The 25,227-nt window shown below is 30.3% G+C and overlaps 3 protein-coding genes across 3 annotated transcripts; 1 reads left to right on the plus strand and 2 right to left on the minus strand.

Annotated features, from left to right (window-relative positions):
• Window positions 1–5,245: 5,245 nt before the first annotated feature.
• Window positions 5,246–6,465, minus strand: LOC107477602 (proteinase inhibitor PSI-1.2). The gene is made up of 2 exons (XM_016097652.3): window positions 6,353–6,465; window positions 5,246–5,592 (listed from the first exon to the last, which is right to left on the minus strand). Exons 1-2 carry the CDS (start codon window positions 6,420–6,422, stop codon window positions 5,399–5,401), a joined length of 264 nt encoding a protein of 87 aa, XP_015953138.2. The 5' UTR covers window positions 6,423–6,465; the 3' UTR covers window positions 5,246–5,398.
• Window positions 6,466–15,174: 8,709 nt separating this feature from the next.
• On the plus strand, window positions 15,175–16,297 carry LOC107477605 (NAD(P)H-quinone oxidoreductase subunit T, chloroplastic). Its single transcript, XM_016097653.3, has 2 exons — window positions 15,175–15,601; window positions 15,710–16,297. The coding sequence occupies exons 1-2, from the start codon at window positions 15,270–15,272 to the stop codon at window positions 16,134–16,136; spliced, it is 759 nt and encodes a 252-aa protein (XP_015953139.1). The 5' UTR covers window positions 15,175–15,269; the 3' UTR covers window positions 16,137–16,297.
• A 312-nt stretch (window positions 16,298–16,609) lies between these two features.
• Window positions 16,610–23,138, minus strand: LOC107477606 (ran-binding protein M homolog). Its single transcript, XM_016097654.3, has 10 exons — window positions 22,461–23,138; window positions 22,223–22,369; window positions 22,052–22,138; window positions 21,348–21,393; window positions 20,809–20,885; window positions 20,136–20,298; window positions 18,899–18,967; window positions 18,212–18,271; window positions 17,421–17,507; window positions 16,610–17,156 (listed from the first exon to the last, which is right to left on the minus strand). The coding sequence occupies exons 1-10, from the start codon at window positions 22,901–22,903 to the stop codon at window positions 16,881–16,883; spliced, it is 1,455 nt and encodes a 484-aa protein (XP_015953140.1). The 5' UTR covers window positions 22,904–23,138; the 3' UTR covers window positions 16,610–16,880.
• Window positions 23,139–25,227: the final 2,089 nt, after the last annotated feature.

The raw sequence follows: 25,227 nt of genomic DNA on the forward strand, positions 1-25,227 counted from the left end.
AGTACTCTCTTTTTATGTTTTTTTTTTTATTTTTATTTTTTGTGTTTGATCAGAAAAGAAAAAAAAAAAGAAAAGAAAAAGAAAAAGAAAACATAAAAGGACAGATACTTTTATTTATAAAGTTTGCTAACACTTCAAACATACTCAGCACAAATTAAACTTGTATGTTATCTCTGACCCAGCTCCAATGGTTTAAAGAAGCTTGACTTGATACATACTCTGCGGTGTGCATGACTGCATTATTCACCTTATTACAGCATAATTAAAAGAGTGCGAGTAGACATATATATTATACAGGTCAATTCTATGGTACCTTTTGTTTGGTGTCTAATTTTTGCTTAAATTACTTTTTATAGTAACTTTAAAATATTTAAAAAATTTTAACTTTTATACTTTTAAATTTAAAATTAATTATTTTACCTGTTTTAGTAATTAGACAGTACTTTTTAAGCACCATAACAAACACCTATTATATATTAGGAATTAATTATTAGCAGAGCAAATGGTAGATCCATCAGAGTTGTAAAGGGTACAGCCGCGAGGTGCAAGGCAGCAGTTACATGCTGGAGAGAGGTGCTCTTCCCCTGACGCCGACGATGGACACGTCATGTATGCTGCTTCATAGCATACCTGTTCGCACCCTTCCACTCTTTTCACTTCTCCTTCCAAAATTATCATACCTTCATCATACCATAATTCATAACACAAAGTCAGAAACTAAGATTTACATACTACCTAGCCAGTGGCGGATCCACGGGGACCTAAGGTGGCCATGGTCCCCCTAATGGTAATTATTACTAATTTAAGAGATTGAAATTTGAATTTGGATTAAGTGTTTCATCTTCCAATTATGCTATCGAAGACAAACACATTAATCCAAGGGGGGCAATTTGTTAGTCGAAAAATATTTTTCGATCAATGTAAGTTGGTTCGAAGTAGTGAATAGGTCAATTAAGGTGTAAGCAATGGTCAAAAAGAGGCACGTGCATGCATTAGTTGGGGGTACTCGACACGGATTCGATTTCAAAACACTTTAATGAATCGGACAGGTCTAGTCGGACAAATATTCGAGATAAGTAATCGAATAAGTTATTCGAATAGCTGATCGAGCAGTTACGTAAATGGAGAAGTTGAAGGCTTTTACCACGTAAGAAATTTATAAGTAAGCGTTTATCAGCCAAAGAGTGGGAACGGTTACCAGGGAGTGCATGCGCAAGACAACATTGTGTAATTAATGATCGGTTACAAAAAGAAAGCTATAAATATTAGGAAGTTTTAGGAAATAAGGGTTGGAACTTCGTTTTAGAAATTACTCACGCACTCTCACATCCCAACGACTTTCTGAGTTTGTCTCGAGTCAATTATCTGTAGGGTTCCTTTCATTTGTCTTTATTTTCCATTTAAAATTTCAGTAAACTTTATCTTTCAAGTAAGTTTATTTTTCAAGTTAATTTATCTTTCAAGCATTCTTTAATTTTCATGTCCAATTTTACATTATAGTATTTTTTAGTTTTATGTCAAAACCCTTTGACCCAGTCGATGGCATTTTATTGCTTTCTTTAAATTCTTTTCCGATTTTAGTATTGTTTCTTTTTGAAAACTTTAAATTTTCAGTTCTTTTATTATTCTATAAATTTCAATTTATCTTTCATCTTGATACCTCTCTAATCGAAGACACTTTGATGCACTTATAGAAAACTGGTACCTGCAAAAGAGGAGTAGGTTTCGCTCCCAAACTATTAGAATCGAATCGTTTGATTTGCAAAAAATCGACAAAATAGGGTGTAAGAAAACATATTTGCCCATTAAATATCTTGAAATTTTATTGGGAACAAACCCAAAATTTGTCAAAACCTGAAAACTGATAATAGACAAAGTGAAAAGGAAGTTCAACTTGTGAAAAACAAAAATTCTTAATAAAACTAGTATGTCAGTTCTTATTAAATCAATGCTTAATAGTTGCCAGTGTACTATCTCAACTTATATAAGATGTCAAAAGCAGTTGCAAAGAAGTTAATTTCATTGCAGAGGAGATTCATGTGGAGTAACGAAGATGGCAAACATAAAATATCCTTAGTGAAATGGAAAATAGTAAAAGATCCAAAAAAGTTGGAGGGTTGGGAGTGAAAAATGCAGTGATTCGAAATACTACTCTCTTATTTAAGTGGTGGTGGCGGTTCTCTAAGAAAAGATTATCCATTATCAAAGAAGATTGTGTGTTCTTCCAATAAACTATATCTTAATATTTTGCTTTCTCATCAGACAATACTTACAAGAGAGAATTCATGGAAGGATATATGTCAATTACAGATAAAGAAGTAGAAAATAAGAAATAAGATGATTCGAGGACTGTCTTTGGGGTAGGAAATGGTGGAAGTGTCCGATTGTGGATTGGTTACCAGGTGAGGTGTTGAAGGACATTTTTTCAAAATTTTTCTTAGTCTCAAACCAAAACAAATTTGTTATAGGAGATTGTGGGTTTTGGGATGGGTTAGAGTGGATATGGAATTCTTCAGTGGTGAAGGAAATTATTCCAACGGAAGTTGAAACTAGTTAACCAACTTCACGAGGTCTTATAATCAGTCAAATTAACAATTGAGAGAGCTGACAGATTTGTGTAAAAAATTGATAAATCAGACATTTATTCTACTAACTCATTTGTGCAAGTTTTGCAAGCGAAAACACTATGTCAAAGTAGTACAAACTATAGTTTTACTAGTACTATTTATAGAGGTCTAATACTTCCACGAATTAAGTTATTCGCGTTATTTGTGTTAGTTAGTAAGGTCAATACTAAAGAGAAATGATGTAGGTTAGGCGATATTTATCAGAATGATAATATATGTATTATATAAAAAAGATGTTGAGAATTTTTACCATTTATTTTTTAATTGTGAGTTTACTTGACAGATGTGGTGTGCGTGATTATTTGTTTGTGATAGATTATGAGCTATTCCAAGGATAATGAAACAATATTTTGAGAGCTGGACACGAATGTATGTGAAAAAAAAAAGCGTAAAATGTGGTTAATTAATTTTTTTGCTATTATCTGACATACATTGTAAAAAAATAATAAAATATTCAGGAGTCAAGAAACAGAAGTAACGAAAATTATCAATAGGTTGCTTATGTGCTACAAAGAATAGTACATAGTTAATTCCAATGATTGTTGATGATAATACCGAAAATGACTATAAATTAAATTTTTTTTCTTTGTTCCTTATTGTTTAATCCTTTTTTGTATTTTTGGTATTTCAACTTTTTGTGTTAAGTTCCTTTACTTAAAAAAATTTACTTATTAAAATTTTTAGTAATCGAATATTAATATATTACACTTCTTTTCTATTATTAGTTCAATATATAGAATGTTTTTTTAATGTAAAACTGTTATTCTATGTTATCTGCTGTTTGGTTTTTTATAAATGAAAAATAAGAGAAATATTAGACGATAATAAAAATTTATTATTTTTAATTATTATTTTTCGTCATCAATTTAATTTTTAATAGTCTAATAATTCAATAACATACTTTTAATTTATATTTTTAAATATTAATAACTAACTGATAGTAAAAAATAATATATTCTGACGATCTTATAATATTTTTCTTTTTCTAATAATAATAATAATAGAATAAATTTTTATTTTTAATTATAAAAAAGTTAAGCAACAATTTTAATATGAAAAAATATAAGACCAATATCCATAAAAAATTAGTTTTTTTTTTAAATTATAAATGAGACTCGAAATCGAGATCTCTAAGTGAGAATAAAAAGACATAGTTTCATAAAAAAAACTAGTTTACTTTAACAAAATTATTCTAAAATATTTGATAAAATTATCAAACAAACTACATATTTAGCTAGTATTGTCGAATTAATCTAATTTCATTTATAGTTATCGAGTTAGTTTATATTTTTTGTGATTAAATTATGAGCGCTTAAATTTCTATGATAAAAAATAATAATTTATTTATAATGATATTTATACATTTAATAAAGAATAATATTATATATTCAATTTTTTTTGTCAAGCTAATTAAATTGATCTAACATCAACAAAAATTATTCTTATCACTCTCACTCATTAACCCATTTAAACTTTATTGTTTAATTTGGTTGGATTTAGTTGATAAAGGTTGCATTTGGTTCTGAGAACAAGACATGAGAATAAGACACAAATGATAGAGACATAAAAATTAGTGTTTTTATATTTTATTTGATGATAAATTAGAACAAATTATAAAAGTTTTAATTTATTCTCATTTTTTTCATTCAAATAATTTGAGAAAAAAATATAATAATAAAAGGTATAATTATGAAAAATTAACAAGAATAATAAAAAATAAAAAATAATATATTTTTCATTAGTGTCTCACTGTCCTTATCAGGATAAATACAAAATACACTAATTCAGTATCTCTAGATACAATATCTCTATTCATGTCTCATTAACTAAATATAATTTTGTATCTCTATGTCTCTATATCAGTATTCTATCTTTATAAATAAATGTAATTTAAAAAATTTGTACCTATAGCATTTCTAAAAAAATATATGCCCTTTTACTAAGTGTCATACACATTTAGGGATGGAAAAAGGCCAAACGGCTTGCCAAGACTTGCAGCCTGGCTTGTACTTAGCCCAATCTGGCCTGTTATAAAAGAGGTACAAGCTCAGCACTTTTAATATGTTAATAAGTTAAATTCAGATTTACTAATTAACCTTATTGTCCTGTCAGGTTNNNTAAAAGATTAAAATTTTTTGTAAATATTAAATATGATATATTACATATAAATATTTTTATTAAAAAAATATTTTTTTAAATAATATTTTTATTTTTGTAAAAAAAAAATTATAAAGCCTTTTAACAGACTTTAAATCAGGCCAGGTTAAATAACAGGTCAAGACTAATACTTTATAAATAGTTTAACAGGCTGTAGACTCAAGACAAATAACTATATGACAAGCCAGACTTATTAAGAGTAAAGTCTAGCCACCTGACCTATTTTCACTCCTAACACATCCTTTGTTAGGATACTAATAATATAATATCATGAAGAATTACAAAAACTAAAAAAAATATTATGAATTATTTTGTATTCTAGAAAAGAGAGGTTTTTAATTTTAAAGTTACAATTCCAAAGAGGTCAAACCGATCGATTTAGTCTAACTCTCACAGCCCTGTTATTTTATGTGACAATTATCGTTAGACGACGAATTTGCATTATCAAACTAGAAAAAAGGAAAGAAAAGTTGCAGAGTGATGAATTTATTTATTTAGTTTAAGGGAGACAATGAAGTCTTAGTTTGTTGCATACGCATTCATAATATCATATGGAATTACAATTACACCTATTGAACTGTGATGAGTGTGATACATTATTACTATCTAGGTAGCTAGGGAGCAGTGCAAATGGTGGTTCCATCACCGTTGTAAAGGGTACAGCCAGTGGATGCAACGCAGCAGTTACATTTTGGAGAGAGGCGCCTATCGCCTGAAGAGGGGCATGTCATGTATGATGCCCCGTAACATATTTGAGGGCAGATTTTAGCATCCACACCTTTCATTTCGCCTCCCAAAAAAGTTGCCCCTGCATCACCATATGCCAAACAATCCAATTAGAGTTTGGCTAAATTACACTAATATTTCATGACCTTTGCTTTGATTATTACACTTGATATCTATCTTGTTTACCAAACTACAATGATCCCTCTAATTATTTGTTTTCCTAAAACTACCTTTCCTTTTTCACCCTTACCTGTGGATACAACCATCTCCATTCTCTCTCTCTCTCTCTCTAAATATGATTTGATTTTGTTAGAAATATAATTATTTATGTATTTTTTTAAGTTTTTTAGAAGAATAATATAATGACATAATATTAAATTTTTTATGACTTAAAAATCTAAAATTTAATTATTGTTGACCTCAAAAAATAATTTTAGTCAAATAAATAAAAGTTATACAAAAAATCAAATAAATAAATAAAAGCTCTTCTTTTCACAAATGTATTAACAATATAATTATTTATGTATTTTTTTGTTAACTTAAATTTTTTAAAAAAAGTAGTTTCATAACCAATTTAAATTGGAAGGAAAACTGGCGAAGGGTTCTTTTTGGTATTTCATCTCACAAAAAGGTGAATTAGAAGAGACTGTGCGCCATATGTAATAAGAACAAAGTTTAAGAGAAGTAATGTAATAATATATTTAGCAAAAAGAAAAAGTATGAACGAATAAAGAGAAAAATTAAAAAAACCGACTCAAATGAACTATAAACATGATCCCATAGCGTAGGTTTAATTTCCTCATAGTAGATCACATATTAGACTTAGAGAGTATGATGAATACCATAGACAACGAGGAGGACTAGAAGGATGACTCTAGCATTGTTGAAAGCCATCTTTTTTGTTGCATACATACTTGTACTTGGTGATGATGGTGAATATATAATCCTATGTCTCATCTTCGCTCATACTTATAGTATGGAAATATATATAGTAGAGATGTAATGTGAAAAGGAACCGCGTGTTGATTCATGACTTAATCAACCAAGATTATTATTACTCTCATTCATGTAGTATACGACGACCCCTGTGACGACTGAACCGCCAAAGCCATGCCATTTAATTAACATTGTCAATACAGTGAAAGTGAATCTTCTTCAGTAAAAAAAAATTAGATGATATTCAGTATTTAATCTTATTTTTTATTATTTTTTTATTTATTTTTAATCTTACTTATAAAATTAAAAATAAAATATCACATTTTATTCTCTTAAATATTAAAAAAATAAAAAGAATTCATTTCCCAATACAATGATTATCAACGTCACTTTTGTTTTTCTATACATTAATTTTGCATTGAAATTTTAAACTATCAATTAGAGAATTCAAAACATTAATTTTGCATTGAAATTATATTTCCATAGCTATTTGCTTGCTACTGATTTAATTTTGTTAATGTTGTCAAGGTGAGAAATACATAAAATTAGTTTAATATCAAAAAAATAAAAAATTAATAAAATAAAAAATTTATTAATTTAATATTTTAAAATTTTAAATTAGATGTAATATTTTTTTATTTTATATTCTCTTACTTAATTTCTATCTAAAATTTTTCTGGTATTAAACCAACCCAACAAGTTTAAGGTCCTTCCCTTGAATAATTTCTATTGTTAAAGACAAAATCAACACGTCAATCCTTCACTTTTTCAACAATCAACTCCCGGGTTTTCATTTTTCAATAAATATTGGTTTCACTTTTTCAACAATCATCGGCCGGGTTCTCATTTTTCAATAAAAGTGGCCGATTAATGGCGTTGATCGCCGATTAATAACTGTAATACCAAACTATAACACCAGTTTTTTGAATAATAATGTGTATAATGCCAAGTTAGAAACGATAATGCCGATTTATGATGTTGGATTTGTAATGGCCGGATTAACATCAATATTTTTTAGATAACTTCGTGAATAAAAAAGATAGTTAATTTAAAAAGGACGAAATAATTTCTCTCTCACCTTCATACATGTGACTAGGGCTGGAAGTGAGTTAAGCCAACTCATGAGCTAGCTCAAGCTCGACTCGTTAATAGCTCGATAAGCTAAGCTCGTGAGCTAGTGAGCCAAGCTTGAGCTTGAAATTGAGCTCATAAATTAAATTTAGTTTTTACATATAATTTTGATGTAGGACATAAATAAAAAATTTATAATTTATTGATAGATAAATAATATATAAAATTGATCTTTTTAAATATTTTTTAAAATATACAAGTTATAATTTATTAATATAAAATTATAAATTATGTTTTTATTATTTGAATCAGTTCGTGAGTTCGAGCCAGCTCGTGAACTTTGCCGAACTTAAACTTAAAAAATAAGTTCGATTATTAATGAATTGAATTGTGAGCCAAGCTCAATTTTAGTAAATCGAACTTGAACTTGATCTAATTCGACTCAACTCGACTTCCTTCCAATCTTACTTTAAAGTGATAGTGATTAGTGACAACTCTTCAAAGGATAATCCGATCCTATATTCCATAGTATTCCCTGCTTAAATCACATGACTAAACATGGGAGTTTAAGTGATTGACTTAATTATTATTTTGTTTTGGTCAGATTGCTTAGTTAATTATACATGTAGAGAATATTGCTGGACTAAATATAATTGAAGCCCAATTCCCTAAAATTTGTAATGGTTTGTAATAAAATCTTTAACACTATTTTTTATGAAGTCCTTGGTAAAGTGGGAAATTAGGAATATACTAAAAAATATGGCTCAAGTTATATGAGGATGAAACAATTCAATTAAAAAGTTATGGGAAGAATCTTACTGGTAGTGTACATAAATACCTATTTACGTTTCTTATTGCATAATAAAATAGATATATATTTTTTTTCAAGCCCAGTTACATATATTCATTTATTTTCCCTCTGCTGTGCATGATTGTTGTTATTCTATGTTATAATTGCTGCACACTTATTTTTATTTTGGTGAAACTAATTAATAAAACTATGAAAGAATGAGAAAAAATAAAAAAAATTATATTGTGTTATTTTTTTTATAAGAGAATAATGCTATTTATTTATACTAATTACTAATCAGGAATTGATTTTACATTATATTTAGGATTGTTCAAAAGCTCAACTTGTCTGACATAGGTTGAATATTTATTGTCATTATTTGAATTTTAAAAATTGGTTCTTGTATCATAGCAAAGAGCATCCGTTCAAGTTCTTTTCGGAACTTTGGTGGATATGACGAACAAGGAATAATAACATCTTTAATTCTCATGAAACTTTGCCTCTGGAAAAAGTGATTTGTCTGTCATTAACTTCAAAAAAGAAGTTTAGGAATATTTTTTAATTACAACGTATGTCCCTTCCCTCTACTCTAAATGTTTTTTGGAATCTCCCATCCATTGGTACTTTTAAGATTAATTGTGATACTAGTTATTTTTTGTTCGGGTAATAATGTTGGTTTTGCTTGTGTTATTAGAGATTCTAATGGGAGTTGGTAAATGGAGTGTTTGGGAATGATTGAAAGTAATAGTATTTTTCAAGGAGAATTGTTTGCTATTTGGAGAGGATATCTCTTAGCTTAGGATGTGGGTCAACGAGATGTTATTTGTGAGATGGATTGTGTGAAAGCATTTAATCTTGTTACTCAAGATGGTTTTGAGTTTATTGATCTATTGGTGCTCAAAATAAGAGATATCATGCATTGGAATTGGCGTGTTGACTTTCGTTTGATTATGATAAATGTAAATACAGTGGCAGATACTATGGCAAAGATGGCGATGAAGTTACAACTTTCTCATGTGGAGCTTCATTCTCCTTGGGAGGAGTTTAAGAGTAGTCTTAAACGGGACTGTCCCTCTATTTAAGCAGTTCCTTTGTTTTGTTTTTCTTTGTTTAGTTTATTTCAGTCACAAAAAAATACTAATTACTAAATTGATTTTGATTTTTGAAATAAGATAAAATAACTAGAATCTCTAGATGATTCTATAAGAGAAAGATAAGCATAACTAACTTCAAAAAGATAAGCATAACAAATTTTCTTTCTAGAAGAGAAAAATAAGATAACAAATGAAAATAACACAAAAATTTAATACTAATCAACATGGTATTTGTTCATACCTTGACTCGAGAACGAGGCGGGACCGACAAAGAACAAAGGGCCGACCTAAGAGGGGCCTCTACCCTCTACTCGACCTCTCCCAAGAGGTCGGATACTACTAAACCGACACGGTGAAGCTAATGCTTCTAGAAAACAATGACTGAGAAAGATAAGATCTTAACAAACTCCCAAAGATATAAGATAAGATAAGATTATCGCCTCCAGGAAGATCATCGAACTCTACTATAAATACACTGGCAGTTCCTAAGTATAACTCACGTTCTAATCTACTAAAAATCTGCCTAAATTCTTTATTAACTTAAGCATCGGAGTCTCTTACAGATACCACCCTTAATCTCCTCACGAGAAACTCGGACAGGCAACACCTCAACATCGATAAGTCGATCACTACCACTCAAAAGAACCTGGACCTCACGTTCAGACCCGACTCAACGGTTTAGGTAACCCTCAAAACAGTATTCATCGTAGCATCAATTCCTTTTGAGTTTTGATTGCAACCAAGGTCCAAGATCATCTTCCGTTTATGACTTCAATAAATATGTGGGTGGATCTAATACGTCATTGATTAAAGTCATACTCAGAGAAGCTTTAAGATAGAAAATGCATCTTGACTAGGAAAAGAAATTAAAAGGTTGTCATTTGTATTGTCAAAAAATTACGGAATAGATTTTGTCATTCTAACAAATTTGTTTAAATATATATCCTACCAATAATCTTGGAAAAATATTCTCATAAAGATTATGTATTTATATTGAAAATAAATAGACAGAGTGTGCGCTTGCGGTGAACAACACATCATTGGAATAAAACTTTTTTTTTTTTCAAAAGCCTTCAAAAATCAAAATCAATAAAAGATCATGCACTAAATCGTGCAATTTGAATATATATACACCACCATAGTCAACAAAGTCCTCAAGAAATGATATTGATTGTAACTCATATACACATTCTCTGACCAGATCATCTACTGGTTTACCTTTTTCTGGTAGTGGAAGATGACCAAGTGCCTCCCAAGGCAAAGATCCTAAAGAACTATTGAAGTTATAGTCCTTTGGGTAAAGGGAGAATAATGCAAAAAATCCCTTTAAGTGCCAAGGTAACTGATCATAGCTGAATTTAAGTGCAGGCAAGACATCACTTTCTTTTTGTTCAAAATTCCAAATCTCATTGTCTTTGACACCAAATTTTAAGAACAGTGAACTCCCTAGTGTTCTCTGTGCCAATGGAAGCCCACTACATTTTTTGACAATGTCTTCTCCAATTTCCACCAATTGTGGATGATTTTTTTCATCTCCTTGTAGGAATGGCCATTTGAGATGAGATAGACCATGTAAAATGTAGAAGGAACCATTGCTCATCATGCTACGAATTAAGCGGCTACGTGTAGTCACTAGAACTGTACTTCCTTCAGCACCAAATTGCAACAAGTTCCTCAACTCTTCCCACTTGACATGATCTTTATTCCATACATCGTCCATGAGGAGTAAGAATTTTTTATCGGTAAGTGCATCTCTGAGATGTTTCTGTAGCTGCTGGACATTTAAGTCTTCTAATTTGCCTAGGTTAGTTGAGGTTGGAGTAGATCTCAAGATTTTAATTATGAGTTGCTTAAGGTCAAACTCATCAGAAACACAGACCCATATCTTTAATGGAAAAACACCATCTATGATGGTCTTATCAACCCCACAATGGAGACAACAGAGACACTTTTACCATCAACCTCATTGCTTTTCTTTAACAAGAGGTCAATGATATTATCTTTATCATCATTTCTCTCTTATGCACAACACGTCTTTCAACGTGAATGATCTCAAGGCAAAACTTATTCCTATCAGCTGCAACCTTGTCTAGCTTACCTTTGATTTCTTTGATCCGATAAATTATCCTACAACGGAAAGCAACTGGGTTGGAGCTTGAGAAGCATGTTCATAAGCCTGAGAAACGAGCTTCCCTATGAGTAGTGATTCAGCAATGCTGAAGATAAATGACTCGGCCATCATGTATTCTTTTTTTTTTTCTTTTGGGTTTGTAATTAAGGGTCAAGGAGGAGGAAGGGAGTGAATTGTGTTATGTGAGGCTAAATGTTAGGTTATACAAAACTCTATTTATTGATACGGTGAATGCATACTGCATTCTTGCATTAGTGATAACTAGTAGAGAAGAAATATTTCTTACTTGCATATCTCTTGTTGGAGAATGCTCTATAAAAACGCCTAAAACGTGTTTTTAAAGACATTTATATGCCATATTATTACTGAACTTATAAATGAACCAATTATTTGTTAATATCTTAAGAAATTAGAATAAAACCAATTTTTTATAACAATAACATAAATCTAATTGTTCTCAAAATCATTTTTTTATTTATTTTTTAAATAAAAATCAGGGATATATTCATCTTTTTATCAAAAAATTTAAACATGATTCGATTTAGATGGTGTAAATTGATAGAATCAAATCAGGTATAATAATTATAATGCGGATAATTAGGTTTATTATTGTTGCTATAATAAACCATTTTGATTTAGTTTATTAAAAAATAAATTATTAACCGATTTAACAAAGATGTCTAATAATATCATAACACATGTAAACGTCTTCAAGAAAAAGACATTTTTAATGTCTTATCGAAGTGGTCTCCTCTCTGCTTTACTGGTTACAACTTATAAGTTGCGCGGTTCTCGTCTATTATCCGTTATACATTAATAATTTTACAATTAAAATGTGTAACATGTTACTCTTTTATTATAATTGAAATTAAATTTTTTCTTTCAAAATGAAAGACTTCTCTCTTCTTCTCTCCCCTTTCTATATCTCTCCCATTTTTTCACTTATTCTATCTTTTTTTTATCATTATCAATTATTAATTACAAATTTAATAATTAACATGTGCAACATGATATTTTTTAATTGCAATTAAAATTAAAATTAAAATATAACTATATTATTATATTAATAATTTAACAATAAAAATGTGTCACATAATATTTTTATTAAAATTGAAATAAAATATTTTTCTTCAAAATTAATAATTTATTTCTTCTATTCTCTTATGATCTTATTTATCTCTCCCTTTCTTTATTCTCTCTATTCTTCTCATTCTATATATAACTTATATTTTATATTTTATATTTTATATTATTAATTTGACAAATCAAAATGTATCATGAGATATTTTTTCGTTATAATTAAATTAATTTTTTCTCCAAAATTAAAAAATTCCCTCTCTTTCTTCTTTTTCTTTATCTTTTTTTTACTCTTTCATTCTTTTATTTTTTTCTACTTTTCTATGCACAGAAAAATAAAATTAATAAAATAATATAATTTAAATAAATTCATAAAATTATAAGAAATACGTTAAATTTATAATTAAATATAATTAAAAACTAATTACACAATATTATTCACATAAAAAATATATTATTCTTATTATATGCATATTTTTTATTTAATTTTAAATTTTAACTGTTTATCTTTGTAAATGATATTTTTACTTTTCTTCCTTTAAATATTTATTACATATAATTTATAGAGAATATGATGTTATAATTAATAATTAGAATCAAGATTCAACTATTTAAAAAAAATTAGTTTTGAGTTAATTTTTAACTATTAATATAAAATTTTTATACTAATATCTAATTATATTTTTATATATACAAAGAGAATAATATTATTTTTAAATAACAAGTATGAAAATGAATTATTTTTAATTATGCAATAGACTTAATACATAATTAAATGTAAAATTATATACATTAAATTCTTTTATAATGAATATTAAAATTAATTATTAGTAAAAAATTAAACTCTTTCACATAAAAATAATAACTAAAAAATTTATTATTAATTTTTTTATCTACATAGATCCTGTTCTTCTTAGTCGATGGGCATAGATCCTGTTTTTCTTAGTCGACAGGAACTTTTGTTCCCTACGATTTTTTTATAAAAATAGTTTAATTTTATAAATTTTTTGTACTATAATATATAATATCATGACAAAGACGACATAATTTTAAAAAATTTATATTCTTATTATTACGAACAAAAACACAAATTATATTCTAAGTTTTGAGCATAAAGAAAAGGTTATTAACATTTGAAAATTCCTTTCTTGTCTTCTTTTGGATCGATTATATCCTTTACCATTCAACTTCGAAATCACTTTAAAGAGTAGGAACTAGGAAGTAAACTTTTAAATAAGAATTTAATTTTAATAATTGTGAAAAAAATGTATACATATATTACTTAAATATTATCACGTTAATGAAAATAAATATTTCTACATTCACCAAATAAATAGGTAGCCAAATTAACACATCACATTTAAATTCTTCAAAATAAAAGTGGGCAGAAACCATTTGGCAACGTTGATTTCACCAGCACATATGAACTCAGCAAAATGTCGATTGATTAAAACTGATATATCAATTAACATAAATATTGTTTTAATCTTTTTGAGATTATTTTTGTTAAAGAGAATTGAATGTTTTTGAAGGTTAAACTGAATACATAACCTTCTTGTAATAGTTCATTGAAAAAAGAAATGAAAAGAAAAACGAAACATAGAATAATATGCAAAAGCATAACAAAGGAGCTCAGTCCACATAGATCTGGACCAAGAAGCCTGGTTTGATCCAACACTTTTGGGACCTTACATATTCATGAAAAATAAAAGAAAAAAAGAGAGAGAAAAGAGATGGGTATAACTGGCAATGAGTAGGGTAGGGTAGAATTTAGACTCTATCCTAATCCTACCCGCGAGTTAAAAACTTTCTTAAAATTCTACCATACCTTACTCGCGGATTGAGAATTTCTCAATCCTAACCCTACTCGCACCCTAAAGTTCTAAATTCTACCTGCAGAAACAAAAATTTTTTTCAAATAAATATAAAATTCAATCATTTCAAATTTTATACATATTAATAAAATAGAAAATAAAAAACTAAGTACAAATTAAAATTAAAAACAATAAAATCTTAAAGAAATCCAACATAAAATTACAAATAATATGATCATCAACTAGTTTAGTGATTATTTCAAATTTTTATAAGAAAAAAATTATGAGTACAAGACTCACTTTCTTCACTACATACATAACTTTTACATATATATTATATAATATATTAAGGATAAGGGTAGGATAGGGTTGGGTATACCCTAAATCCGTACCTTATCCTACCCGCAGGCAAATTTGCACCCTATTCTATCTTATCCGCAGCGAGTAAGATAGACAATCCTACCCGAACTAGTTGGTTCGAGTTGAGTACCAGTAAGTAGGGTATATATTGTCAGCCTTAAAAATAGAGAATTTTTAGAATAAAATAATATTTTCAACATATATGTTATTTTAAAATTAGTATATTAATTTAAAATTACGTATAAACTTATTTTTTAAAATATATTTATTCAGCAACTAAAATAAGATACAATTTATTAGATGAGTTAAAGGAAAAGAAAATATTTATATGTTTATTTTGTGATTAGCCTTATTTGAGTGCACTTTGAAGAGTGTGAGTGAGAGCCACAGAAAGTAGAATAATTATGCGCCACGTAATTCTCTCAGCTTGCAAAACCAGACGATTCATTGTCATCCCTTATTCTCCCATCCTATAGAGTATCAGCAATGGCTTTCACTGCGACTCCTCAGATTTTGTTACACAATCCCATATTAGGAAGAGGAGCAAGGTGGTTGAGAGGGAGAGTAACACCATCCACAAACACCGATAATAATAATAACATTAGTTTGCAGGTGCGGGCTTCCAAGGGCCCTGGCAACAAAAGAAGAGCACCCCCTTCCCCTGGAGTGGACACAAGAATCCACTGGCAAAATGAAAATGAAGGTTGGGTTGGAGGTAGTAACAAACAACAATCCACCGCAGACAATAAGAACCCTAAGAACCTCTTAGGAGAATCATTTGCTGATTTGCTCAGCGCTTCCTCAGGTTCCCATTACGAGTGAGTCAGTTACTTACTCATTCAGATTTTAACTAGAACATGCATGCAAGAATTTCTCAACTTATTCATAAATGACTAATTCATGAATGAAAACAACAAAACAAACAGATTCTTAGGAGTATCGGCAGATGCGGATTTAGAAGAAATCAAAACAGCTTACCGGAGATTATCAAAGGAGTACCATCCAGACACAACTTCTCTGCCTCTCAAATCTGCTTCAGAAAAATTCATGAAACTCAGGGAGATCTACGATGTTCTTAGCGACGAAGAGAGTCGAACGTTCTACGATTGGACTCTGGCTCAAGAGGCTGCAAGCCGCCAAGCAGAAAAGATAAAAATGAGATTAGAGGATCCTTATGAGCAACAACTCAGAAGCTATGAATCTGTTCCAGACATGGTTGACCGTCTTGGTGGGAAGAATATGAAGCTTAGCGATCAAGCTGTTTCTGCCCTCACTATTGATGTCTTCATCATTGTTTTTGCCATTTGTTGCATCATTTATGTAACAATATTCAAAGCACCATATTATTATTAGATGCATACATAATCACAGTATTTTTATATTGTAATTTGTAATTGTTATAATGTAATGCAGTAGAATCAGATATAGGACTATACATCATCGCCACATTTAAGGCAAGGTTTCTCCATTGTTAACTCTCTTTTAGCAATGATAACATCGTATATTTCCTTGTAGTTGCAGAGAAAACTAAAATGCTAGAATCAAAGGAAAAGTGGGAGATACTTATTTTCTAACGTGACATGTAGTTGACAGTCGAAGTCAAACACCATAACCAACTTGCAATTGGCATTGCTCAAAGTCTAACTGTTTCTTGTTACAGCATCAAACTCAATCGTATTTCATGGTTTGGCTCTGAACGTCACGAACTCAGGATTCAATACACAAACTATCATAAAGCCTAAAGTTTACACTGGAATACGATGGACATGTATTTATATATGCTTCCAAGTTCCAAACCTGCTTAATTTTTGAAATTTCAGCACAGATTTTAACTTTGAATTTGAATCTTTACTTAGTTCAATTTTTCATTTCCATTGTTTTGCTGATGTTTTAGTTACAATCTTACATGCACATAGAGAACCCCCTCTCAAATGACAGGAAAAAGTATGCACCAAGTAAGAACTAAGAAGGTGGGGGACTCTACAGTATAAGAGACGTTTATGATCAATTTTTGATAACTTGGCATTCTAAAGAAACCCGGGCAATATTAACAGCAGAGAAAGAATGTGAATAGACCATATCACCAAATACTAGTCACTAGCCTCTTTTACCACTGCTAAGCACTCTATGAAGTTGGAAAGCTTCTCCCTGCTCCCCACTCAAAGATCTATTCTCCAAGCAACAAGCAGTTAGCTGTCTAAGTAACCTCTCAAGATATGAGTGCAAGCAATTTTTGGACTCTTTCATGTTGGGATTTGTCGACAAGATCAACGCATTGACTGTGTCAGCTACAACTTCACGTTGTGAATCTTTTAGAAGATAACCTACAGGGGATTCCAGTGGTTGTTCGTATGCCAACAAAGCAACACAATCCTGCAGAATAAGAAATATAGAATTCAAAGATAAATTTAACTAACTGTACTACCAATAAGATGAACAGAAATAATCTTGTGAAGTAATCTCCAGCAATTGTGAAGGCTTATATTTGAGGGAAGAAGAGACTGCTCATGTTTAGCATGCACGAAATAGACCAGAATGATTATTTGCTATAACCAAACCAGGCCCTATGAAATTCGAAATCAGCCAGAAATAATTGGTGTAGCAGCAATGATTTTAGTTGTCGGTAAAGAAATTCACCTGAACTAGATCCTCAAAGACAGGCAACCCAAAAAAGCTTGACAACTCTATTCTTCCATATTTGACAGCCTCCTCCAGTGCTCCAATCTATTTATACCAGAGAGGAATGCAAAAGTGTTAATTAAGTAATTCTCTACCCAATACATAGGAATTTTAAATAAAAGCTACATACCAAATTGAATCAGTAACAATCGATAATTATAATAATAATATCAATTAAGCTTGACTATTACACAGAGCATCAGTCGCGGAAACTATCACCCGAGCCTCACATTCATACTACTATTAAACCATTAAAAAGCAAAACAAAAAATATAATATCTTAGCTGTGTTTGTTTACAGGGACCGGACACTGAGACAGGGACATAGAAACATAAAACCGTATTTGACAGATGAAATATGGACAGAGACATTATGTCCAGAGACACTGAATTAATGTATTTTGTATCTATCCTGACAGGAAGAACAGAAACACTAACAAGGAACACAACTTATTTTTATTTTTTCTTTCATTATTCTTGTTAATTTTTCATAATTATACTTTTTATTATTATATTTTTTTTCTCAAAATTTTCGAATGAAAAAAAAAAGAGAATAAATTAGATTTTCATAATTTGTTCTATTTTATGACCAAACAGAATACAAGAACACTAAATTGTGTCTCTGTCCTTTATGTCTTGTTCTCAGTATCTTGTTTTGTCCTGTTCTCAGAAATAAATGCAGCCTTATATGCTAATTCAGTTGGGAAAGCTTCTAATAGTGAAAAACATGAAACATTAAAAGGAATGTACCCGAACTAATTCAATAAACTTCTGACAATGAAGCAGAAAGCACATAGCTGATGTATTGTCCTGCAATAACCAGGTTGATAGTCATGTCTAGTGAGTTAAATACAATAAAAGAATATTCTTAGACAATAAATATCAAATGAAGAATTTCACACACAAGTTGGTCTGATGATATTTGGAATCATTTAAAAATAAAAGGGAAAATGGTAGACCTATGTCTTGAGGACTAAAGTATTCCAACATGAATATCATGGTCAAGTTGGCCATGTATTGCCACTTGTGTGTGTGTGTGTGTGTGTGTGTGTGTGTGTGTGTGAGAGAGAGAGAGAGAGAGAGAGAGAGAGAAGAGAAGGGGGGACTAGAACCAACTGGCAAAGTCTAGCCATCACAAATTCTTATGAAATCAAGTCTTCAAACTAAAATAAAAGTAATTTGACCAATAGAAGAAATCAAAGCAGAGGGCGACCACCATTATATTCAGTGTAATGCAGAAGTATCAGCCATTATGAGCAGATATTACTTACGATAACAATCAGATTAAGTCTATACTTATTACACATACATCGAAGATCATTTAAGCCACAGCAGATTGAATCGAATTACATTTAAATTAGTAAAATTAGGAAGCTAGCTTAGCAACAGGATAGACATGCAGGATATACAATATAATTATAATCTGAAACAGCGCACCTCAACAATCTGGGGATACCATTCTCGCAATTTACCAAATGCAGTATCAATCTCCCCATCCCTGATTAGCTTCATTGAAGAGAAAAGGTGTAAGCCATAAGTTTGTACATCAGCTAGCATATGTAGCCAGGAATCATATAAACTATTTAGGGAAGAAAAATAGAAAGGTAATCTAACATTATGGGTACTTTATTACATGGCCACTGACTAGAAGTTCTAAATTCTAAAAAAGCAGAGACTCTACATTGAAACAAGAGATTGGAAGAACTGAAAATTACAGAATATTTTTTTTTTTCAGTTTTCATTTTTTATTGATGTGTTTATATTGATGATAACAAAAATGGCCCATGTTTACATTATTTCCTGTGTCAAATGTGAATCCACCTTTTTACCATTTATATAAAATCCATGAACACCATCCAGATGAACTAAAAGATCTCGTACTTTTCCCACCTTTAGAAGATTCAGTGCAGCAGGTACGATTACATTTAGGATATATGCATGCCTCCAAAAGAGTCTAAGTGGTTTCATTAAAGGATGATGTTGACAAAAGAAATGAACCAAACTATATTAGAGCAAAAAAACTTCCCATAGTTCCAAGAAGAGGGATCACAAGAAATTTTTGAAAAAAAAAAAAACAATGAAAACAATTTGACATTTTTGTTTCCTTTTCTGTGATTTATTTCGGATGCTAGCTTAGAGCTTGTTTGGATCAACTTCTATGAAAAGATCTTTTTTCAAGTTATCTTTTTTTAAAAGATCTTTTAGAAAAGTAAAGATAGTTTTATGTTTGGATATCTTATATAAAACTATTTTTTTTATCTAACAATTATGTTTGGCTATAACAATATAAAAGTACTTTTTTTTTGTTTATTTATTATGTTAAAAATATCTTTTTTTAAGTAAAAAAGATCTTTTATAAAAAGATGTAAATTGTAGCTTCTAAAATAAAAATATTTTTTTAATTTTTCTAGTGCTTTTACTTTTACTACTAAAATTTTGCCAAATATACTAAAAAATAAAAATCTTTTTCAATGAAAAAAGATCCTTTCTAACAACTTAATGCCACCCAAACAAGCTCTTCCTCTCTTAATTTCCCTTCTTATCTAGTAATGTCATTTTCTTATCAAACATTTTCCAGTAATTATTGATGAAAACATACTAAATCACACCCTATCTAATATTCCCATGTTTCCTGTCCCAATAATACATGCTAGAACAAAAGTTGATAGCCTACCTGCCGGAGAGTCTTTCGGTGATTCAATGCATACATTATTTCCTGCTCATCAACCCCATTCTCCTGAGCTATATATATAGGAGGAACAGTACTTCTACTAGCCACATCAAATGAATTCAAGGTATCTTCGTAGCCATAGTGTAGCAGGTAAGAACGGACAATTCTGACAATAATATAAATTGTAATATATTATTACCTATTTATTGCTTTTGAAATAGTATTGGTTGGCAAGAAAGTCATGGATGTCACTTGGTGAAATATATTAATTTCAACATTTGTACAGTATACAACGCAAAGAAATACAGTATACAACATCAGAGAAGGGGGAAGTTTGGGAAACAGAACAGGTTAGTCAGTGTCCATATTAAAGTTTTTACACTAACTAATAACTAAATTTCTCAAAACCACTTGGTACTACTTCAAACTCTATTAAAGTTATGTCATTTGACCCGAAAAGAAAAACCAGAAGCCATTGCTAGCAGAGACAAAGCTATAGACAAATGTAACATAAGAAATCAGCACTGAAAGATCCCCACACATACAAATAAGAATTTTTCATCAGTTGACACTTGTGTAATTTTACCCGGCTACCAACTACACATGAAGGTCCAAGAATAATCCTAGATATGAAAGACACATGAAAGAAAGTAATCTGGAGGCAGTTTTGTCTCACCCGTAACTAACATTTGATGTCAGAGGCAATTCCTCTATTTTCAGTTGTTGCTTCATTCTTTCTTGCACTTCAAATTCCTAATCCAAAAACATATAATAATAACTTCAGTACTTTTAAAATTGAAGTGTCATATGACCATGATTCTGGTTAATGTAGATAATCACAATGAAAACATGTCATCTTTGCATCCAAGTATGATCCTGTTCATATAATTAGTGCTGTTTCACAACAATTTTAGTCATCATTTTCTTTTAAAAAATGAGGAAAGATATTGAGGGGGAATTTATAAGGGAAATAATTAAAAAAGGAGTCTCAGGATGTTCTTGTTTATGCTTAATTTCTCAGAAAAAGTGCTCTTTAGATTTTAAAGGAAGAACTTAAATCTATGTAAACTGTTTGAATAATATTCTTAAACAATTCAACTCAAGAAATGATAATTCCTTTTAGATGCCACAGAGAATCGCTTCTAATAAAATTGACTACAAGTCTAGGGTAGGATGTGTACACTTGAATGAACAAAATATAAAAATGGTTCTTACCTTTAGGTCAAAGGTAAATGGTTTCTGCCCAAAGTTGACATGCACCCTGTCAGAGATAAATGAAACACAGTCCTGTAAAATTAAATTCCTCAACTAATGATCAAAAGAAGCTGCCATTCGAATATTAGTAATTACTGTGTCTTGACAAGACGAGCCCTCTTAAATGAAGGAAGGGATAAATAACTAAGAATTGAAATGAGGAAAAATGCTAAAGACGGGGGTGGCAGATTCAGCGGAATCATAATCGGATCAATTAAACACTGAAATAAACTACTTCCCCTGCCCATATCATTCACTAAGCAGACCTCTCATTTTTTTTTTATTATAAACAACACAAAACAGTATTGTACTCATAAAATAATTTGTCAGGGCTTAAAACAGATTTACAGCTATTGGCTCTTTTATGTTTTCTTATCAAATGCCACTCATAACATAGTTCAGCTTTATGAGTTGATAATAGACTGGCACATTCATTTAGTGAAGCAGAACTGAAAATTCAAAGGTAAACAAATGCATGCTCAGCATTGGATTGACAATTTAAGATTAAAAATAACTACTAAAATCTCAATGCCGTTTACTATTATACTCAGATTGATGACTTCATATATAGCAAGTAGAAACACCTACTACATTGGAAAATAAATAGTGTGTGATAAAAACAGGAAGAGACGGTTAATACTAGAATTCATGGTGATAGAACATACTCTTCATTTTGGCTATGAACAGCAATGGTAGGAAAGCGTGGACCCTTCATGTCCTTGTAAACTGTGCCAACAACTTGCCCATTTTTACTGACATAAAACACAAAATCTTGTTATGTAACAGAAACAGACAGAGAAATGGAAAAAGAAAAACCTAGTGGTTGTGGAAATTACGTGAAGAAGAATTCCTGGGCAGCATAGTTGATTCCAGCGCCAACAATATCGCCAGATGTATAGGTAGGGCCGAAGGGTTCCCCTTTGCCATGTCCACGATAAAGAAGCCCATCATCCCCGTGATATCCACAGCTATTGGCCTCCCACCTATTCAAGAAATCGAAGAATCAGAATTGCAATTGAAGACTCTACTTGTAATTGAAGAGACGGAGAGAGAATGGAAATGAAGAACTCTCACCCGGGCTGCCTACGCATCTTGAAAGACTCGGAGGTGAAGCCGATGGCAATCTGGCCCTTGGCGCCGGCGTCCTTCACATAAATCTCGAAGTAGTAGAGGAGCAGCTTCGTGGGAGCAGCCTTGTTCGCCTGAATCACGCCGACGTCGTGGCCGTGAAGGTTCACATTCGTGTACTTAACTGACAGCTTGTCCGTCGACACCACCACGAATCCGCCGGAGCTGTTGATGGTGTTGAGCTCGCTGGGGGCCTCCTCCGCCTTCTCTTCCCCCTCCTCCGCCCCCGTCCCCCTCCGCCGGCACACTTCTAGAAAGTATAGCCCCAGATCTCTGCCTTTCTCTTCCTTACTGCTGCTGCTGCTGTGGTGGTGGTGGTTGTTGTTGTTGTTGTTGTTGATGATGTTGATATTGCTCACCCCGTTGCTGTTGCTGTTACTCTCACTCATCGCAAACCCTAGCTCCCTTGATTCTACACGATTCTTTGTTTTCGGTGTTATCTCTAATTCTATTGTGCACGCAATTCCATTCAATTACACAGTAGCGGAATCAATAGTTTCGTCTCCCTCCCTTCGCCCCTAAACCTTTCGTTTTAATTCGTCATTCAGTTACTCACCTCACCGAGTCACCGTCTCTCTCTCTTTCTCTCTCCTATTTCTTTCTCATTTTCTTCCCAATTCCTCTTTACCAAACAAGGCCTTAAGGACATGACTATTTGAACAAATATGTAGACATATTAGAATAATTTAATTTTAATGCACATTATAAAAAATAACTATTATTATTAAACAGATTTTTTATAATTTTTACTTATAAAATTTTTTTAATTTAACAAATATAATTACTATCATTTTTAAAAATATGTCCTAAAAAAGTAGATTTAATAAGTTTTTCTTTAAATACTAAATCGGACCTTTATACAAAGAAATGTTCCTACTGCCTACATGTACTACATTCAGCCATTTAAATTCATCAATTCTCTTCTGTCAAAAAAAAAAATTCATCAATTCACTTAACACTTTTTATTTTTATTATTGAAATTGAGATGGTATTTTTAAATAATGTGAAGAGTTAGTGTAGTTTTTTTTATATAGATGATCACAAATTTCATCCTTAAATTTGTGGTTTTAATTTTTTATAAAAAAAAATTTACAAATCTGACCTTTAGATTTGTATTTTAACATTAAAAATTTTTTGAAACATGCCGGGAGATTTTGAATTTTTTTTTGTTTTACTTCCTCTCAGTTTTTTATCCTTACCCAAAATTGACACTCAGTTTTTTACTCTATCCAAAATCTGACCCTCAGATTTTTACTTCTACCCTGAGTCTCCGATTTGTAGTTTCTAATTTAAAAAAAATAATTATCTCAATATTCATAAAAAAATATATCAACTTTCCGTAATTATGTATAACACATCTCTTCAATTTATTACCAAAAAAATTAGCCTTCTCTTAACAGTACAATTAAGTATTCTTTAAAAGTGATCCTTTATTCAATTTTTTTATTACACTAATTTATAAAAATAAAACAAACATATTAAAATAGATTTTTTTTTAATTTAAATACAAATCTACAAACAGATTAACTAAAATTAAAATTTTAAATTTAAATGTTATAAATCCTAATAAATCTCAAATAAAATCTTAAATATTTCAAATCAGATTTTTACTAATAAAATCTTCCCTCTATGAAGATTCAAAGCTGCAGTGCCTCCCACTCCTCATCTTCGTCTTCTCTCACGGCCGCACACCTTCTCTGCGACGATCTCCTCCTTCAACGACGCGCACCTCCCCTGCGCCGCGCACACACCTCGTGCCTCCGCTATCGATGTGCACTCTCCGTCCCTGGTTTCCTTCCTCGCGCCACGCACAACCGCACTTCCTCCTGCGCCTCTTCCGTCGATGCGTGCCTTCCCCGGTCTCCTCCTGTCTCTGGTTATTCCTTTTTGTTCGTTTAATAAAAAATTCTATTTTTTTTAATTTAAGCATAATATTAAAAGTGTCTGTGTTTTATTTTCTTTTTTAAATGTTTGTGATTATAATTTTTTTTGCATTCATATGTTTGATTTGAAAGTTGTAATGTTAACGTAATTTAGATATATCAATACTTAATTTTGGATGTATTTATGTTGTTTATTATATTTTCATGTCTATATATAAATTTTTTTACATAAATTTTAGATGTGTTGATAAAATATTTAGAGTGCATTTTTTTAATTTTGGATGTATATTTGAGTCTAGTTTTTCTTTCTCTAATGTGTAATTTAGAACCACTACTCAATAATTTAGACGTGTCAATACATAGTTTTGGATGTGTTTATATTGTTTATTTAATTTTAGAAAACTTCACTGATTTAGTGCACAAAAAGTTGTTACAAATTTTATGGCTTGCGAAAAATTAATGCATTGCAAGTGGTTACAAATTTTACAGTGACAAGTATAATAATAAATTAAATAAAAAAATAGTTTCCTAAAAATAGGAAACATGATTAATTAAAAAATTAAAATAATAAAATATTAGATTTTTTTGTGACTAATAAAATATTAGATTTAAAGGCAGAATAAAAGACAATATTTAAATGATGGGTAACATTTTTCTTCTCTTAAATATATACATCAATCAATCGGTGAAATTTTTTTAGAGTAAAGTAACAAATAAATTTTTTAAAATTTATATTTTTGATAAATTAGTTTTAAAAAAAATATTAATAAAGTCTTTTAAAATAACATATGTGGAGACACTCCTTTTAAATTAACCCTTATAATTAAAAT

The sequence above is a fragment of the Arachis duranensis genome, chromosome 3 (assembly GCF_000817695.3).
Source record: "Arachis duranensis cultivar V14167 chromosome 3, aradu.V14167.gnm2.J7QH, whole genome shotgun sequence".
In the NCBI taxonomy this organism is placed as follows: Eukaryota; Viridiplantae; Streptophyta; class Magnoliopsida; order Fabales; family Fabaceae; genus Arachis; species Arachis duranensis.